Source organism: Elephas maximus, chromosome 23 (assembly GCF_024166365.1).
Source record: "Elephas maximus indicus isolate mEleMax1 chromosome 23, mEleMax1 primary haplotype, whole genome shotgun sequence".
NCBI lineage: Eukaryota > Metazoa > Chordata > Mammalia > Proboscidea > Elephantidae > Elephas > Elephas maximus.
In genome coordinates, this window is record NC_064841.1 from 25,812,625 (window position 1) to 25,830,175 (window position 17,551).

General features: G+C 37.3%; 1 protein-coding gene across 1 annotated transcript in view; it reads right to left on the reverse strand.

Moving 5' to 3' along the window:
• Nucleotides 1-730: 730 nt before the first annotated feature.
• The window catches only part of NLGN1 (neuroligin 1), an 823,760-nt gene continuing 806,939 nt past the window's right edge, over nucleotides 731-17,551 (reverse strand). Inside the window, exons 7-9 of the mRNA XM_049867484.1 lie at nucleotides 7,112-7,297; nucleotides 2,430-3,219; nucleotides 731-1,553 (exon numbers count right to left, since the gene is read on the reverse strand). Coding sequence (XP_049723441.1) covers nucleotides 731-1,553; nucleotides 2,430-3,219; nucleotides 7,112-7,297 — 1,799 coding nt within the window. The remainder of the gene's footprint in view (nucleotides 1,554-2,429; nucleotides 3,220-7,111; nucleotides 7,298-17,551) is intronic.

The window sequence follows — 17,551 nt, forward strand, 5'->3', positions numbered from 1 at the left end:
GGTTCTGCCAATTGATGGAGGAAGCTTCTATTAAAAACTCCAATGGGATGAGAAGAATTTTAATTGCGGCTTAATCAGCAGCACAGCCACCAAGCATATAAATTATCATGCACATCGTGCTAAAAATATCCAGTTTCCTTTATCCCCACAACTTTATACTGACAGCACTTATGTGATAATGTTGTACCTGCCAGTCTTTAAACTTCGTTGTTTTACTGGCAAATTTCAGCATGAGCCTTGGCTAAGGCCATTAACAGCATTGGTGCTTTGTGTACTTATCCAAATATGTAAATAGGGTCTACACAATAAAACGGCTCCAAATAAAAACTGGTGAAATTTATCTGACATTCCATTGGTGTGTCCCTTGTGCATATTCATAGTTTTTTTAATTTTATTTTTTATATTTCAGACATAGTTCTTTCCTGTTTGGTGTTCCACATGCCTAATTCCATTACATAACGTAAATCTTCAAAAAATTAATTCTTGAATGTGAATGAAAAAGTATCATTCAGAGCAATTGCTTCCAGCAATTGAAATCCATTTTTAAAGTTGATTTGTGTATATATGTACATTTCATATTTCGAAAACCCCCAAAATCCTTGATATGTATATTCACATAATATTCCTCCTTACTTAAATATTAAGAGTCTTCTAGGTTGAAAACCAAGGAATCTTCAGTAATCAGGTACTGCAATCCATCAAAAAAATAGAGTTTGTTTCTCTTATCTGGCTATACCCTGGTTGTTGAATGTGAATGGGGGTGTGGGTGGGGGTGGGGCAGAGTATTGTTCTGTCCTCCAGTAAATGTATTGAATGTGTGTAAGGGCTGAATCCCTGGTATAGTGTTGGGAATCATTGTAATGGTGTTGGGTGTCATTAAGGGAACATCGTCAGGTGACCTCCTCATAGCTAGTGTGTAATCTGGGGGGCAGGCGGTCCGAAGAACCACCTCATGTGGATGGATGGACTCACATTCATGATCCAAATCAGTGTGCTTCATTTGAAGGGACATGATCTCCTCTTCTTGTGCATGGGTCAGATCATTGGTAGTAGTGCGCTGAGGGCTGCATCTCCTGTGAACATCATGTCTCCTCTTATCCTTTTTGTAGTAAAGGGCTGCAAAGGCCAAGATGTTCAGAAACAGCAGTGATGCTCCAACTGCAATAGTGACACTTAGCTCTGTTGAGTAGTCCCTTTGATCCACTGAAAATGGACTTGGTTGTTGCTTGGGGTCATCCTGCTTGGCAGTGGGAAAGGCTGATGTGACAGGTACAGAATTTTTTCTCGTAGGTCTGAAAGTGATGTCGGTTGATGGCACTTTAGTTGTTGTCGAGGTATACTGAGAAATGTCATTGAGATTATGTAAATGAGGTACCAGCTCCAACCAGAGGTTAACCTTATTGGCTCTGTAATGTTCTTTAACTCTTGGTTTTAATCCAATATGGAGATAAAGTTGGTCTTTCTGGGAATATCTGGTCCATGCTACTTCTTCAAAGCGGTTGGGTTTGGTATGAATAAATTTCGTATCTTGAGGGACAGGTTGATTTGGGTCACTAGGAAAGAAAAAAGAAACTATGAGAACAAAATTGTGTTATCTTTTTCTTAATCAAAATGATGCTAGTTTAAAGTCTAATTGAAGAGGTAACTCATCAACACTTTATGTTTTAATATCAACGGGTTAATTTAGAAATATCAATTCCATAGAAGTCAGATTGTTTGATGGCTTACAGTGTAATTCAGGTAAGCCTTATATTCTGGTCCTCTCTACCCATTTTGAAATGGGCTATTATCTACCCAAAGATTTTAAAAATCATTTAAATATTTCTTTTAAAATTTTATACTAGACTTTCATACGAGTTGTCTCATAGGCACACTAGCAGAGACAGCATGAAGTAGTGAAACAATGTGGAAATTGGAATCAGCAGATAAGGATTTGAGTCCTGGTACTAGTATATACTAACCCACCAAATATCTATATGAGGCCCTCAGAACCTCATGTGCCTTCTCTGTAAAATGGGAATAATACTACTTGGCCTGCCCACCTCACCGTGTAATTGGAAGGATTAAAGGGTGTAAAATGCCATGTATTGGAAAGCACTATAATATTTGTTACTATTGAACACCAATTATAACTAATCCTGTGTAGTTAAAAAAAAAAAAAAAAAACAATGTGCTTTAAAAACAAAAAATATATTCAATTGGCAACTAATGCAGTAGAGATCATAAACTTTTCATAATAAACTTATAATATGTCTAAAAGGAAGAACTAATACAGCAGTGATTTTTTTGAACAACACAATGTAGAATTGATTTTGAATGAAAGAAAATATATTTCTGGTATTAAATCTTTGGGCAAAGTATGTTTTAAATTGCATAAATTGGTATTTTTAAATTAAAATCATAGCAAACTTCATTCCTTAGGTACATACCCAGTTTTAGCAAAATTGGTCCAGTATGTCATTACCACTGCACTTAGCATCACGTCATTTTTGGAGAAATTGCAAGGAAATAACTCTGTAGGGCCAATCATAGGAATTCCCAACACATAAGGAACCTCATCTCCGTGGGCTGCATCAGCCCAGGCTGGAACCTGATCTGTTTGGCAATGATGGTAAAAGGCATAGAAGTATGTAGGTGAACCAAAGTTTGAGTGAAGATCTGCTGTAGCTACAGCTGGTGCCACCCACTGATGGTCTGTAAACAAAGCCAATAATGTCTTCCTTCTGGTTTCAGGGTTGTGGCGGTCAGCCCAGTCAGTATACATGAATTTAATGGTTTCTCTCAAAACATCTTTGCCTTCAGGATATCCATATAAATTATCAACAAAATTGGACACAGCAAAGTCAAAATCACTAGCTGAAATGCCATCATCACTATCTACTATATTTTCAACAAACTTTAACCCTTCCCCCTGGTTAACTCCTAACATTATATCATAGTTGAGAAACTCTCCTTGCTCCATCAGTATCTGTGGGTCATCTGGTATTACATCACCATCAATCACAGGTCCAAAGGCTATGTGGTATCGCGCTGGTTGAATATCTTGGTCAACGAGTTCTTTATAAGGCTTCTTCTGTAGGCATTCCACTAACTCTACTGTATCTGAAACATTGCAACCAACTTTTGTGGCCAACATTCTAGCATATTTTGCAGGTTGGAAACTAACAGCCCAGCTGGAAAGGGCTGTTCCACTTTGAGCTATTGCTCGTTGAAAAAGTCCTATGAAGAAAATGACAAACAGTTTTCAGATGACCTTCGAATAATATTGTGTAAAATAATGATATTTGATATTTTAGACATGTATAAAAACTCAGGTGCAACTCAAGAAACAGGGATATAGAGACATTTTGCTTAAGAGGAGTACACAAAGCCATCCCCAGGGTTTAACACATCAGAGAGCTGAACCTAAGTCTTGTACTTTGGCAACTGCCTTAGGGATCAGGAGATCTAAATTGTGCAGTGTCTCAAGAAGGCGATAAGCAAGAGAGGAAGAAAAGATGTAAATACTAGTGGTAAGAGCCCCACAGGTTTCCTCCAATCATCATGTAAACCACCTATGTAATTGTCACAACCAGCCAGATGGTGCCAACCTTCTCCGTTTTTGAAAACTCTCCATCAGGCTCTGTATTGTCTTTTTGGAATATATCTTTGTTTGCCTGTATCTTTCGTCCTTCAACATGGCTCTTTCTGTTTGTTTTAAGCAGATTTTATTTGAACAAGAAAAGCTGAGGGCTCACACAGCTACTTGGGTGGTGGGGGAATTTTTGATAATGCCCTGGGGATGGCCCTTAAAGAACACGAAACAGAATAGCACTTCAGACATACTCTTTCCAGCTCCTTGTGTCAGGCATAAAAAACCCAAAAACCCAGTGCCCTCGAGTTGATTTTGACTCAGACATAGTATGCTTAATATTCATCTTTCAGAAGAAGACATAACATTTGACGTGTTTTCACTAGGTTAAAGAACCATTGGCAGAGTGATTTAGTGGGGGGTGATTTCACTTTCTCCTCTGTTACATGTGAACAGTTATATTTTATCGTAAAAGATGAAAAGTACATGGCCCACTACTATTCACTTAATTGTATTTAGGCATTGCAAATCAGGTCCCCATAGGCAGTTTGATAAGAGCTACATGTCATTCAAACTTATGAATGCTCTTTATTTACTTCTTAGGATAGTTTCTAATAAAATTCTTGTTTAAGATATAATTTATCTATTTTCTTTTAATACTGTATTTTTTAATCAATTTCCAGCTACAGCTTTATTGTTCGGCTATTAAACACACGGTCGATTATTTGTATGTGTAAATGAGATAAGCACTCTTTCAGAAAAGCACTAAAGCAGTTTTTGAGTTAGAAGCTAAGATTTAGATTTTTCACCAAGCATGAATATTTAATCAATGTGTCTGTATCATGTTCCTAGATAATTCTAAAAGTATGCAAAATCTAAGCAATACTAATCTAAATTTGTTTTGGTTTTCCGTAGTATTGATGAACACATTTTAGCTGGCTAAAGCAAAGTACGCTATAGCAAACCACACAAATGCATATCATTTAAAAAATCATATATGCCGTGTGTTTAGTTGTTAATATTTGCTCTGAGATATAGTTTACCAACTGAAAACACTCCGGAAACCCTGGTGGTGTAGTGTTTAAGAGCTATGGCTGCTAACCAAAAGGCTAGCAGTTCGAATCCACCAGGCACTCCTTGGAAACCATATGGGGCAGTTCTACCCTGTCCTATAGGGTTACTACGAATTGGAATCGACTTGATACTAATGGAGGGAGGGGAAAACATTATGATTAAAATAAACCTGATGGTTTCTACAATATTCCTTCCCATTTCAGGCATTCAAAGATATTGACTAAATATACCAAAAAAAAAAAAAAGAAAGATTTAGGGGAAAATACACATCATATAAAATATACTCTGAAATATACCATCTAGATGGCATTGGGAAAATCATGTATTTTATCATTAGCGAGAGTTGCTTGTTATATTTGTGCAAGATGTGGTTGACCTATGGTAGATAAAGGCCTGAGCTTTGCTACAGCCCTTTGTGTGCAGTTTTGCATTGGAAACATGGAATTGGCATACTGATTCCAGGAAAACTCCTGAGCATCTCCTGGTCAAATCAGGTAGCTATGTCTGAGGAGATGGGCTTAGGACGGGGCCAACTATACGCCTGTGTCTCTGCAACGCACGGACACATTTCACTGAAGAGCATAACTGAATGTTATAACTGTTCATATAGCCATTTGCCACAGTTCCCCACATCATCAGTTGATGAATAGCAATGCTACTGATGGACTAACGGGTTAATTTCTTTATCCAATGAATTGGGTCACTTATGAGTTGGAATCCACTTGATAGCAACAGATTTTTTTTTTTTTTAGTTTAATAATGGCTGAAACTACCTTTAAGTGACCATTATTGTTTTTCATTTAGAAAAATAGGAGGAAATAACAGTTGAGATCAAATGATCCTGAGAACTTTGTTGCTGTTGTTGTTAGGTGCTGTTGAGTCATTCCCAGTCCTAGTGATCCTGCAGGACATAGTAGAACTGCCCCATAGGGTTTACAAGGAGCTGTTGGTGGGTTCGAACTTCTGACATTTGATTAGCAGGCAAGCTCTTAATCACTGTGCCACCAGGGCTCCAAGAAGTCTGTACAGGTTGCCTAATGTTAATGTAACTAAATATTCACATTATTACGGTCCTAAGGCTAGAACAATCTAATCCACTTAATTAAAACAAACAAAAAATCCAAAGTTTGTTATTTAAAAACAAGCCATTTCATTATAGACCAAAATCTCTATGCAATTAGAAATATTCATGTGTCATTTTGTCATCTCGATCAGGACTCTACCAGTATAAATGAGATGTTATATAAACTATTTTAATAAATTAAGTCTATAATAATATATGACTCTTCAAATATATATGCTCATTTAAGGACTGGCTATTCTTTGGAAAATTTCACCTTAATGTACCTTTGATACCAAAAATAAATATTTTATGCCTGGTGCTAATTTCATAAGATTAAGTTTTATAAATTAAGATGCTTCACAAATTATGTTTGATAGTGTATACCATATATATACACACATATATGTATATATAAAATAAAAAGGAAGAAAATATAAGTTGATCTATGTTGCCATATATCCCCTGTCTTCCTGTCTATTATGTGTAAATAATGGAGAGAAAGTATTTGCTTTTGCAGACTTCTCCAACAAAACTCTTCTGTTGTTGGGATATTGCAAATTTATAATGTGGTTACAGGGGGTGATTAAACTCATGGTAAAATGGGAGTCCATAAAGGACAGCTTGATAACTTCTGGGCAGGCACTTTAGAAAAAGGATGTGAAGGCCAGAAAACAGAGACAGAAAAATATTTCACGAATTTAAGCGGCCTCAGTGCTCCATGCTGCTTTGTCAGGCTTCATTGGGGAAGAAAAAAAACACTTTTGGAGTTGAAAATAGAAAAAGCACATAATCAAATGTATTTCTCTTTTTAATCAAAAGCTCCACTACTGACTTTGATGCTTTGACAATTTTGGATCATGCATGCAAAATAATCAAACATCCATTTTCTACTCAGACAACAAGTGAAAATCACGTTACCAGACAAACTAGCTTACAACAGCCTCCCTATCTTCAGACTAATAAAAGGTTTCAAATGTCTATTGTCTTGAAAATAGATTGTATACAATCCCTACGTTAAAAAAAAAAAAATTCTCTCTTTGATCTTGATTACTGAATAAGCAGAGATGACAGAACTGTGAACGTCTTTGATTTACACAAGAATCACCCTTTGGAGGAAAGAAAAGTAACTATAATTCTAACTATTCTGAAGCCTGCTTGAAAGGGCATCCTTACCAAACTACACAGGAGACAAAGAAAAGAATTCGACAAAAATTTAAACATGCATAGAAAAAGCTGAAGAAACATAGTTTTGAACAGTGATTGAGTTCAACCTAATACTCAGTTCTAACAGAGAAATAGATACAAAGCATCACATACTACTGATGGTGGTGGCATGCAGACACCAAAATTGTCAAAATTTGCAACCTGCATAATACCTTTGGTTGAATTGCTCCAACGGTTACCTTCAGAATAATGGGATAAAGTCAGCAGATTGACACATGAACCCCCAGCGCCGGATCCGAAAACAGTGATCCTTAAGGGGTCACCACCAAAGAATCCAATGTTTTCACTAGTCCACCTTAGAGCCTGTATGAGATCAAGAAGTCCATAGTTGCCTTTTGCAGCCTGATCCCCTGTACTTAAGAAACCTGAAAAATAGGAAGAAAGAAAGAAAAAAAAAAAAAACATTTAGAATACCCTTTTGAGTTGACATGACTTAAATGGGCATCAAGTTTAAATATAACTGGAGCCTGTGTTAATCAAGGTGAGTACAGTTCAAGTTCTTATGTAAAAACCGTTTTCCACCAGGATAAAATAATTTGCTTTGGGAACAACAGTAGTGACTAAAACCTTAAAAATGACGTTTATCTTCCCCAAATGCTTCCTAAGTTATCCAGGTAACAGGTAACAGGGGGAAGATAAAAGGAATTAAAACATTCTGAAAGACCTCAAGGGAGCCGTTGAAGAGGCCAAGTTCCTTGATGGAGACATTTGGATATTATCATGGGACATATGAGAACATGTGCGTTTTGCATAAAATACAGTGTCAGTCCTCAAGTCGCTCAGGGTCTCACATGGCTGGAGTTTAAGGTGTGTGTCACAGGGTCGCAGGACTTGACGGTGTAGAGCAGGAGTACTTTTCTAGGACTTGTGAAAAGAAGTTTTATAAACCCTGATAAAATTACATGCAAAACTTTTCATGCATATGCATATGAACATTTTTATTAATGATTAAAAAAAAAAAGCTCTCTGTGGAGTTGATTCTGACTCAGGGTCAACGGTTGATTTTTTTGGAAGTAGATCACCAGATTTTTTTTTCCGAGGCACCTCTGAGTGGACTCAAAAATCCAGCCTTTTGGTTAGCAGCTGAGTGTGGTAACTGTTTTCATGGTCTATGATTAAGAAAGAGTCACTGCAGTAGATGTAATTTGGGACCATATTACAGCCTAACCTTAAAATGCCAAACGGGATATTTGCTCAATTAGCAAACGCTTGTAGAGTAATTGCAGTTTTTGAAAATTTCAGGCTCATATTGTTTCTGGAATACTCAAAGCTCTCCTTTATATTGAATCTGATAATGATGTGAAGCATATGTTGAGTAATAGAGAGAATGGGGTAAAGGAGAGGTTATAAGGATCTTAACTGACAGTGTGGCAAAGAGAATTAAAAAACGAAGACGAACAGAAAAAATATTGTGGTGTAGAAGTTACGTGACTTTCTTAGCTATGGAAATTATAGTAAAAGGAAGAGCCAAAGATATAACTTTAGTAACACTTCATTCATTTTGCTGACTTAATAGCTTTTAAACTGAAACCAAACCCTCTGCCTTTGGATCAATTCTGACTCATAGCAACCCCATAGGGTTGCCAAGGCTGTAAATCTTTACAGAAGAGGACTGCCATATCTTTCTCCTGTAGAGTGGCTGATGGGTTTGAACTGCTGACCTTTCAGTTAGCAGCCTAGCACTTTAACCACTGTGTCACCAGGGCTCTTAAAAAGCTTTCACAGTGTGTCAATTATAACTTGTAAAATAAAACTCTACTCCCTATTCCTGCATTGATATAAATGAAAAAGTAAAAAATATTTCATAAAGTATTTATACGAACTCTTTGTATATTTTGCAGAAAATGTTTAGAGATTTTACATGTAAATTGGTAAATTATACTCAGGGAGGTAATTTCGAATCTCAAAATATTTACAGAGCTAATTAAAAAAAAAAAAATTCAGATTTGTTCTCTTATTGCAGACCTGCTGTAGAAAATCAACGTAACTGGTCAATGTTTTCGATAAAAATCATTTTATTCAATTTGATATATACCTCCTTTTTAAATAAAATAATCTAGAAAGTCAGTTACGTTTGTGAAAACCAGACTGTGATAACAGTAGCTATCAAATGAATAAATAAATCTATAACCAAAATGAATATGTTTAGGATTATTCTAGATTATTCGAGCAGCAACAGATGAAGATAAACATTCTCCTGAATAAGCTTCTGAAATACAAAGAAATTAAAATGGTCAGAAATTTTATTCTTACAAGAATAAAAATTCTAAAAATCAAAAATACAATCTCTAGTTCATTTTCGTGTGTGTTTTTATGTATATAACCATGGAAATACTAAATTATCCTTGCAATTGAAGTTAAATTAAAAAAAGAAATAGGTTCCAAATAAACATATCTTTCTGGTTACACCCATTATTTTTTATTAAATCTGCATAAAAATTTAAGGAAGTATTTATGGTGTCTCCTTACATAGAAGCATTTTCATATAAACAAAATTCATGTAAATGAGAACACAATAAAATACAAAACAGAAAATGTCGTAGAGAATTCTTTTAACTTTGTTATTGAGTTTTGCTGTAAGAAAGAAAAATTAATTTATATCCTGAAGGATTCTGTTACAAATATTTTGATCTATAAAGACAGACTGATGGCATTGTAATATAATTTTCTTAAAATACTGTCTTGACACAATTTGGAGGCTCTCATTGGAGGCCTGTTGGCTCCCCTTCCTGAGCAGCTGCTTAAGTCCACTCTCCAACCACTACCCTTATTGGGAGCTGTGAGTATAATGAACTTAGTTACTTTTCATGGCTTCCCTGACTACTCTTTCCCACACTACACCTGACTTACCATCCCACAAATTCGTTACAGTGTGCATGAACCCTGAAAACCACATTATGGGAGGATTACTGTGCGTTCGATAGAAAGGAATGTTGAAGGATGAAGGAGGTATGAGTGCGAGTGTGAGTATGTGTGTGTCTGAGAGAGAATGAATGAGGGAATGAGAACACTTTGTATGTCACCAATTCTGTCTTAGTCATCTAGAGCTGCTATAAAAGAAATACCACAAGTGGATGGCTTTAACAAAGAGAATTTTATTTTCTCACAGTCTAGGAGACTAGAAGTCCAAATTCAGGGTGTTAGCTCCAGGGCAAGTCTTTCTTTCTCTCTTGGCTCTGGAGGAAGGTCTTTCTTGTCAATCTTCCCCTGGACTAGGAGCTTCTCTGCTCAGGAACCCCATGCCTAAAGGACACCCTCTGCTCCCTGTGCTTCTTTCTTGGTGGTATGAGGTCACGGACTCTGCTTGCTTCCCTTTCCTTTTATCCCTTGTAAGATAAAAGGTGGCGCAGGCCACACCCCAGGGAAACTTCCTTTACTTTGCTTCAGTGACGTGGTGACCTTCGTAAGGGTGTTACAATCCCACCCTAATCCTCTTTAAAATAAAATTACAATCACAAAAAGAGGACAACCACACAGTACTGGGAATCATGGCCCAGCCAAATTGATAAACACATTTTTGGAGGGACATAATTTAGTCCACGACAAATATATTCAGATAGAAATGTGATTTCTAGATACAGCTTATGCCACTCAGCCAAAACCTAGGATTTTTTAATTCCTCTTTAAATAATATTGAATTTTCTATATAAAATTGACTTACTAACTGATAGAATAATCATAATTCAATGTGTGACATGTGGAGAACGATAGTAATGAAATAATTATCTTTGCATTAACTGAAGAGTATCACCTCTATAATTCTAGTGTTAGCAACACCATTTTAACTGTTGTAGTAGATTTGGTCAAATAGTTTTGTGTTAATATAACAATACCACAAAAACATATCAATTCTCTGATGAATAACCTCTCCTGTATATATAGCTTGAAGAAATCCTATAATGTTTTCAAGAAAAAAGCTTTAGACAAAATCAATTCAATTCCAAAATTGCACTTTTACATCATAGCATGGAATAGATGAGATCATCAGGTAAAATTAGTTATGTTTTAGGCTTGGAACGTCCAATGTTATTTTGTCAAGCTTCATTTTTACACTTTAGTACTAAATTTCCATCACTCTTAATTTCTATCATATGTTCATATATATGTCATATACTTATAATACATGTACATGCATATATCCAAAAAAGGCCAAACCCAGTGCCGTCGAGTCAATTCTGACTCATAGCAACACTATAGGACAGAGTAGAACTGCCCCATAGAGTTTCCAAGGAGTGCCTGGTAGATTCGAACTGCCGACCTTTGATTAGCAGCCGTAGCACTTAACCACTACGCCACCAGGGTTCAGATACATCTATATATACACATACATAGGTATTTCAACTGATCATTAGAGTGAATTTATAGAGTGACTTTGAGTTTAATGTTAGGAAAAGTTAATAGATATCTGCTGTCTTTATCTAGGGCAGCCAGCAAATCAAATTATATCTCTTCAGACCTGGTAAAGTGATGCCACATGCTTGCATGACTTCTTTGGTTCCTGATGCTATATTCAAACAATAGGCTGTAGCTCAGCTAAGGGCACAAAATGGGGACAGGTAAATAGAAACACAGTTTGCTAATTACCCAGGTGATGTCCATTGACAATACTCTTTTTTAATTGACTTGTAATACTACATCCTTAACAAAAGAATCATTTCAGATCATTCTAGTTGGAACTTTACCTTGAACTGCACCAACTATAGTTCAGCCATTCAAAACCAAAACCAAACCTGCTGCCTTGGAGTTCGTTCTGACTCATAGTGACCCTGAACTGTCCCATAGGGTTTCCACTGAGCAGCTGGTGGATTCGAACTGCCGGTCTTTTGGTTAGCATCCGAGCTCTTAACCACTGTGCTGCCAGGGTCCAATCCAGTCATCCCGTTGCTGTTGAGTCAACACAGACTCATAGCAGCCCTATAGGATAGAGTAGGACTTCCCCATAGTGTTTCCAAGGAGTACCTGGCGGATTCGAACTGCTGAGCTTTTGGTTAGCAGCTGTAACTCTTAACCACTAACCAACAGGGTTTCCAATCCAGCCTTAAAAAAAAAAAAGAACTAAATTTTGCAGAAACCTGAAAGTGCTGCTTTGGGGAAGAGGGTTTTCTCCTTAATGTCATTAAATCCAGGGGAGAAAGATGTGGCAGTCTGCTTCCATAAAGATTTACAGCCTTGGAAACCCTACGGGGCAGTTATACTCTGTCCTCTAGGGTCGTTATGAGTCAGAATTGACTGGACGTCAATGGGTTTGGTTTTGCCTTGGTCATTAAATAATTCTTAACAGTTTGTTGGTTTAATGTTTATTTGTAAGCTCCTACACTGTTTGGTCGGGTGGTGCAGTGGTTAAGAGTGGTTAAGAGCTAACCAGTGCTAACCAACAGTTTGGCAGTTGAATTCCACCAGCTGCTCCTTGGAAACCATATGGGCCAGTTCTGCTCTGTCCTACAGGGTTGCTATGTGTCCGAATCGACTTGACGGCAACAGGTTTGGTTTTGGTTTGGTTATACTGTTTGACAGGAGCCCTGGTAGCACAGAGGTTAAGAAGCTTGACTGCTAACTGAAAGATCGGTGGTTTTGTAAACCACCAGCAACTACTCGGGGGGATAGATGTGGCAGTCTGCTTCCTCAGAGATTTATAGCTTTGCAAACCCTATGGGGTCTCTATGAATTGGAGTCGACTTAATGGCAGTGGGTTTGGGTTTTTTCTACCATTTGATGTGGGAGAAAGATGTGGAAATCTGCTTGCATAAAGATTTAAAACTTTGGAAATCCTATGGGGTAGTTCTACTCTGTCCTATAGGGTCACTATGAGTCGGAATCGTCTGGAGAGCAACTGAATACTGTTTTACTAATTGATGTAATTGATGTAGTAACACACTGCACTCAGTTTTTGTATTATAGAACACTAAAGACAATAAAAGCAAACCCTTTTCCTTTTTGGAGATGCAAGCAGAATTTTCCACAAAAATAGTCAACTATTTACTTGATTCATCAATATAAAACCTTAAAAACATAACTGCTTTTAAACTTAAGACTGACTTTCAAAATTCATAATTACAGTTAAGCTAAGAATTACTTCACTAATCCATGTATTGACCGCAATTGTCATTAAATTGTCTGGAGAGAACTTATTTAATATCATTTCTCTCACCTTAAAATGATCTCCAACTGTTGTGCCTACATGGAACTCAATTTTACTGATCTGATTAAATTTATTGAGCAGGCTTAGCCTCAATTTGATGTTTACCTGATCTAACAACTAGGATTACTTTCATGTGTTAGAGAAAACCAAGCAATTGAACACGGGCCTCAAGTCCTTGGAATAGAAAAATCGGATCAGGCCTAAAATAAATTGGGCAAGGGGAAAAGAAATAAAAACAGATAATTACTGCTGGCAAAGTATTTGCTCAGGCTACTGAGATGCACCTCACACAGCTCTCATAGGCACCTTTCTAAGGCTTATGGGAGGAGCTAAGTTAAATGATCTGGCAACAACAGCCCAACAACTTATTCGTTGGCCAACTCTGTACTCAAATCTCTTGCAACACAATCTTACACGCAATATCTTTGAAATGTAAAACAAAATGGAAACAGGGTACTTCTTGGTAGAAAAAAAAAAATCTGAACGGATTCGGGGAGGAACTTGGAATGAGGAAATAATCAGTCTGTTTATATTTGAGATGATATCTAGAATGTCAGAAATTTAAGATGTCAGTGATTCTGTACTGTAAATGTGATTTCCTTTGGGGGCAGGGAGCAGATTTAAATATCTATGTGTGTCATTTTTGGAAACATTAAATTTAATATATTTTTAGAGTCCATATTATGTATGCAGGCTATAAAGAAATAGGAAAGAAATTCGCAGTGTTTATCAGTGCTGTTGCCTGGATACAGATGACTGCGGTTGGCTTTTTGAGTCAAATTGATAAGTACTTCAAAATAGAGAACATACTGAGCATTAAAGAGCCATCCTTGAAAACATGAGTCTTTGAATGATAGTGAGGCATCATTCTAGTGACTTGGGAATATGGATCAGAAAAATAGCTCATTAAGGATTTTGCATCTTAAAAATAAAAGGATTTAAAACTGTGGATTAAAAACCTCAAATCCTCCCCGCTGAAAATCCAACTGGAAATCCCATGTGCTAACTCTCCGGATCTTCTCAGTTGCCAAGTCCAATCAGTTCTGCATTCTGTCCATTTCCTGCTTTCTGCTTCATGTCAGTTACTTACATACTCTGTCTTTGTAGACTAGTGAAGTCCTCATTACTAGTCATTCATTCATCCTTCAAATCCAACAAACATGTCTACCTTCTATTTTGTCACTGGCTTCACTTTTGAAAAATAATCTTCTCTAATGGGGTACAAGGAGTCCTGGTGGTGCAAGGTTTAAGTGCTCAGTGGCTAACCGAAAGGTTGGCAGTTCAAACTCACTGACCTGCTGTGTGGGAGAAAGACCCGGTGATCTGCTCCTGTAAAGATTACTGCCTAGAAAACCCCATGGGGCAGTTCTACTCTGTCATACGGAGTTGATATGAGTCATAATTGACTCAGTGGCACCCAATAACAACAATGGGGTACACTGCTATATCAAAATAACATCCACATGTTAAGACATGTCTGATTAGTTTCCCTTTACTTCTCTTTGAGTCAAGATTGTTTAAAATATGATGATTTAAAATCCCCCAAATTGGACAATTTGGGGTCTAGCAGGGGAAAGGACAGGCATAACACCATTCAATTACCCATCAACTCTAGCTAGCTTCCTTGCTGTTGTATTCTCTTGAGAGCTCCTGTCTAAATTCTTTGCAGAAAGCGACAAAGGAGAAGTAAAAAACTATTTCTTTTTTGTATGTAGGCTCTGCAAAAATAATGGCTCCGAAATGAGTCTGATGTTTTAACATGAAACTAAATTTTTTGTATTTCCAAAATTGTATATTTTGGTGGATTTGTTTCTTAAAATTAATTCATTTTGAGATTATTTGCTCATTAATTTTTCATCAACCCTGGTGATGTAGTGGTTAAGAGTTTGGCTGCTAACCAAAGGTCAAGGTCAGCAGCTGAAATCCACCACCTGCTCCTTGGAAACCCTATGGGGCAGTTCTACTCTGTCCTACAGGGTCAGTATGATTCGGAACTGATTGGATGGCACCTGACAGCAACAACAATTTCTTATCTTTGAGAAAAGCCAACAGAGTTACGGGGCTAGGCTTCTGACTCCTGACAGCTGGATCTGGAAGCATTTAATGGGAAGGAAGTTGACTGCTTCCGGATGCCTGGAAAGAAAGCACCTGTGTGTTTTTCTTTGTTTCTCAGTTTCCTAAGTCCCCATATTTCCCTATCCCCAAGGAAAATGAGTGAAATTCATCCTCTTATTAAATTAAATCTTAACATTTTGTGCCTCTCTCCCCCTAATAAGGTTAAAATACTGATTTTAACCAGATTTCTTCCGAATGTAGATGGTGACAGGGAGAAAATAGACCGTGATTTGGTTTGCTCTGAATCATGTATGCCATTCTCATTTCAAGAATGGCCCAAGATACTGGCGAAAAGGTAAGGTAACCCCCAGATCCAGCTCCCATGGTCATCTCCTCTACTTGGCGCTCCAACACCCAAGCCTGCTAGTGTTCACAGGTCTCCGTCTGCTTGTCAAGAAAAGTTTAACCAGCCTCTCCTGATTTGGTTATTTTGTAATTCTTATCCTTTTCAATCTGGGCAACAAACTGGGTATCAAAACTGACAATATCTTATGTTTTATGAATAACTGCTCTCACAAAGAAGTGAAAAAAGGAAAAATCTCCCCTTTAAAGGGGCTACTTGAGAGAAAAGAAATCACATTGTTCCTATATAGTTTTTTCTCATTATGCAGGAATGTATCTAGGGATTTGAATGCATAGTTTGTTTCAAAGCATGACTCTGAGGAGCTGTAATGGCTACTACATAAGAAAAGTCTTTAGGGATGCCAAGAACTACAAAAAATCTATAAATTTCTAACTTTTTAATGTTTATTTCTGTCTTTCTTATGAGCTCCCATTGTAACCTGGGTGTGTGTACTGACTTTGTAATGTATTTATGATTTGTTCATCTTTTTATTCTTCTGTAGTCTGGGAGATTCATCATACGTGACCCCAAATGGCCATTCTGTACATGTTTTTTGAATGAAGCAAAACAGTAATATCTATTTATCATTTTTTTTGTTACCATATGGAGACCAACAATGAAACCTTCTAAATGAAATGGGTCTATGTGTCTCCCTTTGATGGCAGCAGTGAAGTAGGGACTTGAGATACAGCCAGTTTTATGGGGAAAGTGCTCTAAGACATAATGTGGGTGGCTGTAGCTTAAAAGGGAGAACAATAGGAACTTTCTGGGAAAAGAAGAGGACACATGGACTAGCAGGCATAGCCTAGAATATTGGCCTAAATATATAAAGTTTGAGAGGCATTTGAGATTCCCCCAATATTTGTTGTTTGGTGTCAAGTCAATTTCAAGGCATAGTGATCCCACGCTACAGAGTAGAGCTGCCCATAGGGTTTCCAAGGCTGTAATCTTCACAGAAGTAGATTATAGGTCTTTATTCCAGGGAGCCGGTGGGTTTGAACCACAAACCTTTTGGTTAGCAATTGAGTGCTTAACCGTTGTGCCCTTGTGCCACCAGAGCTCCTTCACTCAATATTTAGTATTGTCAAAAAGAACACCAGATAGCACAACTTGAGTGTATAAGCAAACTACTGTGTTATAAAGTCTCTCCTTCTGAGACCAGTTTCCTAATTTGTTGTTGTTTTTGTTAGGTGCCATCGAGTCTGTTCCAAATTATAGCAACCCTATGTACAACAGAATGAAACATTGCCCGGTCCTATGCCATCCTCACAATTGTTGCCATTCTTGAACACATCATTGCAGGCGCTGTGTCAATCCATCTTGTTGATGGCCTTTCTCTTTTTAGCTGAGTGTCTACTTTCCCAAGCATAACGTCTTTCTACAGGGACTGGTCCCTCCTGGTAACACTTCCGAAGTATGTGAGACAAAGTCTTACCATCAGTTCTTCTAAGGAGCATTCTGGTTGTACTTCTTATGAGACAGATTTGTTTGTTTTCCTGGAAGCCCATGGTATATTCACTATTCTTTGCCAATGACATAATTCAAAGGCATCAATTCTTCTTCAGTCTTCCTTATTCCTTGTCCAGCTTTCAAATGCATATGAGACTATTGAAAACTCCATGGCTTAGGTCAGGCGCACCTTAGTCTAAAAAGTGATATCTTTGCTCTTTATCGTTTTAAGGGGGTTTTTGCAGCAGATTTGCTCAGTGCAATGTGTCCTTTGATTTCTTGACTACTGAGTCCATGGGCATTGATTGTAGATCCAAGTAAAATGAAATCTTTCACAACTTCAATATTTTCTCTGTTTATCATGATGTTGCTTACTGGTCCAGTTGTGAGGATTTGGGTTTTCTTTACGTTAAGGTGTAATCTATATTGAAGACTGTAGTCTTTGATCTTCATCAGTAAATGCTTCAAGTCCTCTTAACTTTCAGCAAGCAAGATTGTGTCATCTGCATCTCCCAAGTTGTTAATGAATTTTCCACCAATCCTGATGCCACATTCTTCTTAATATAGTCCAGC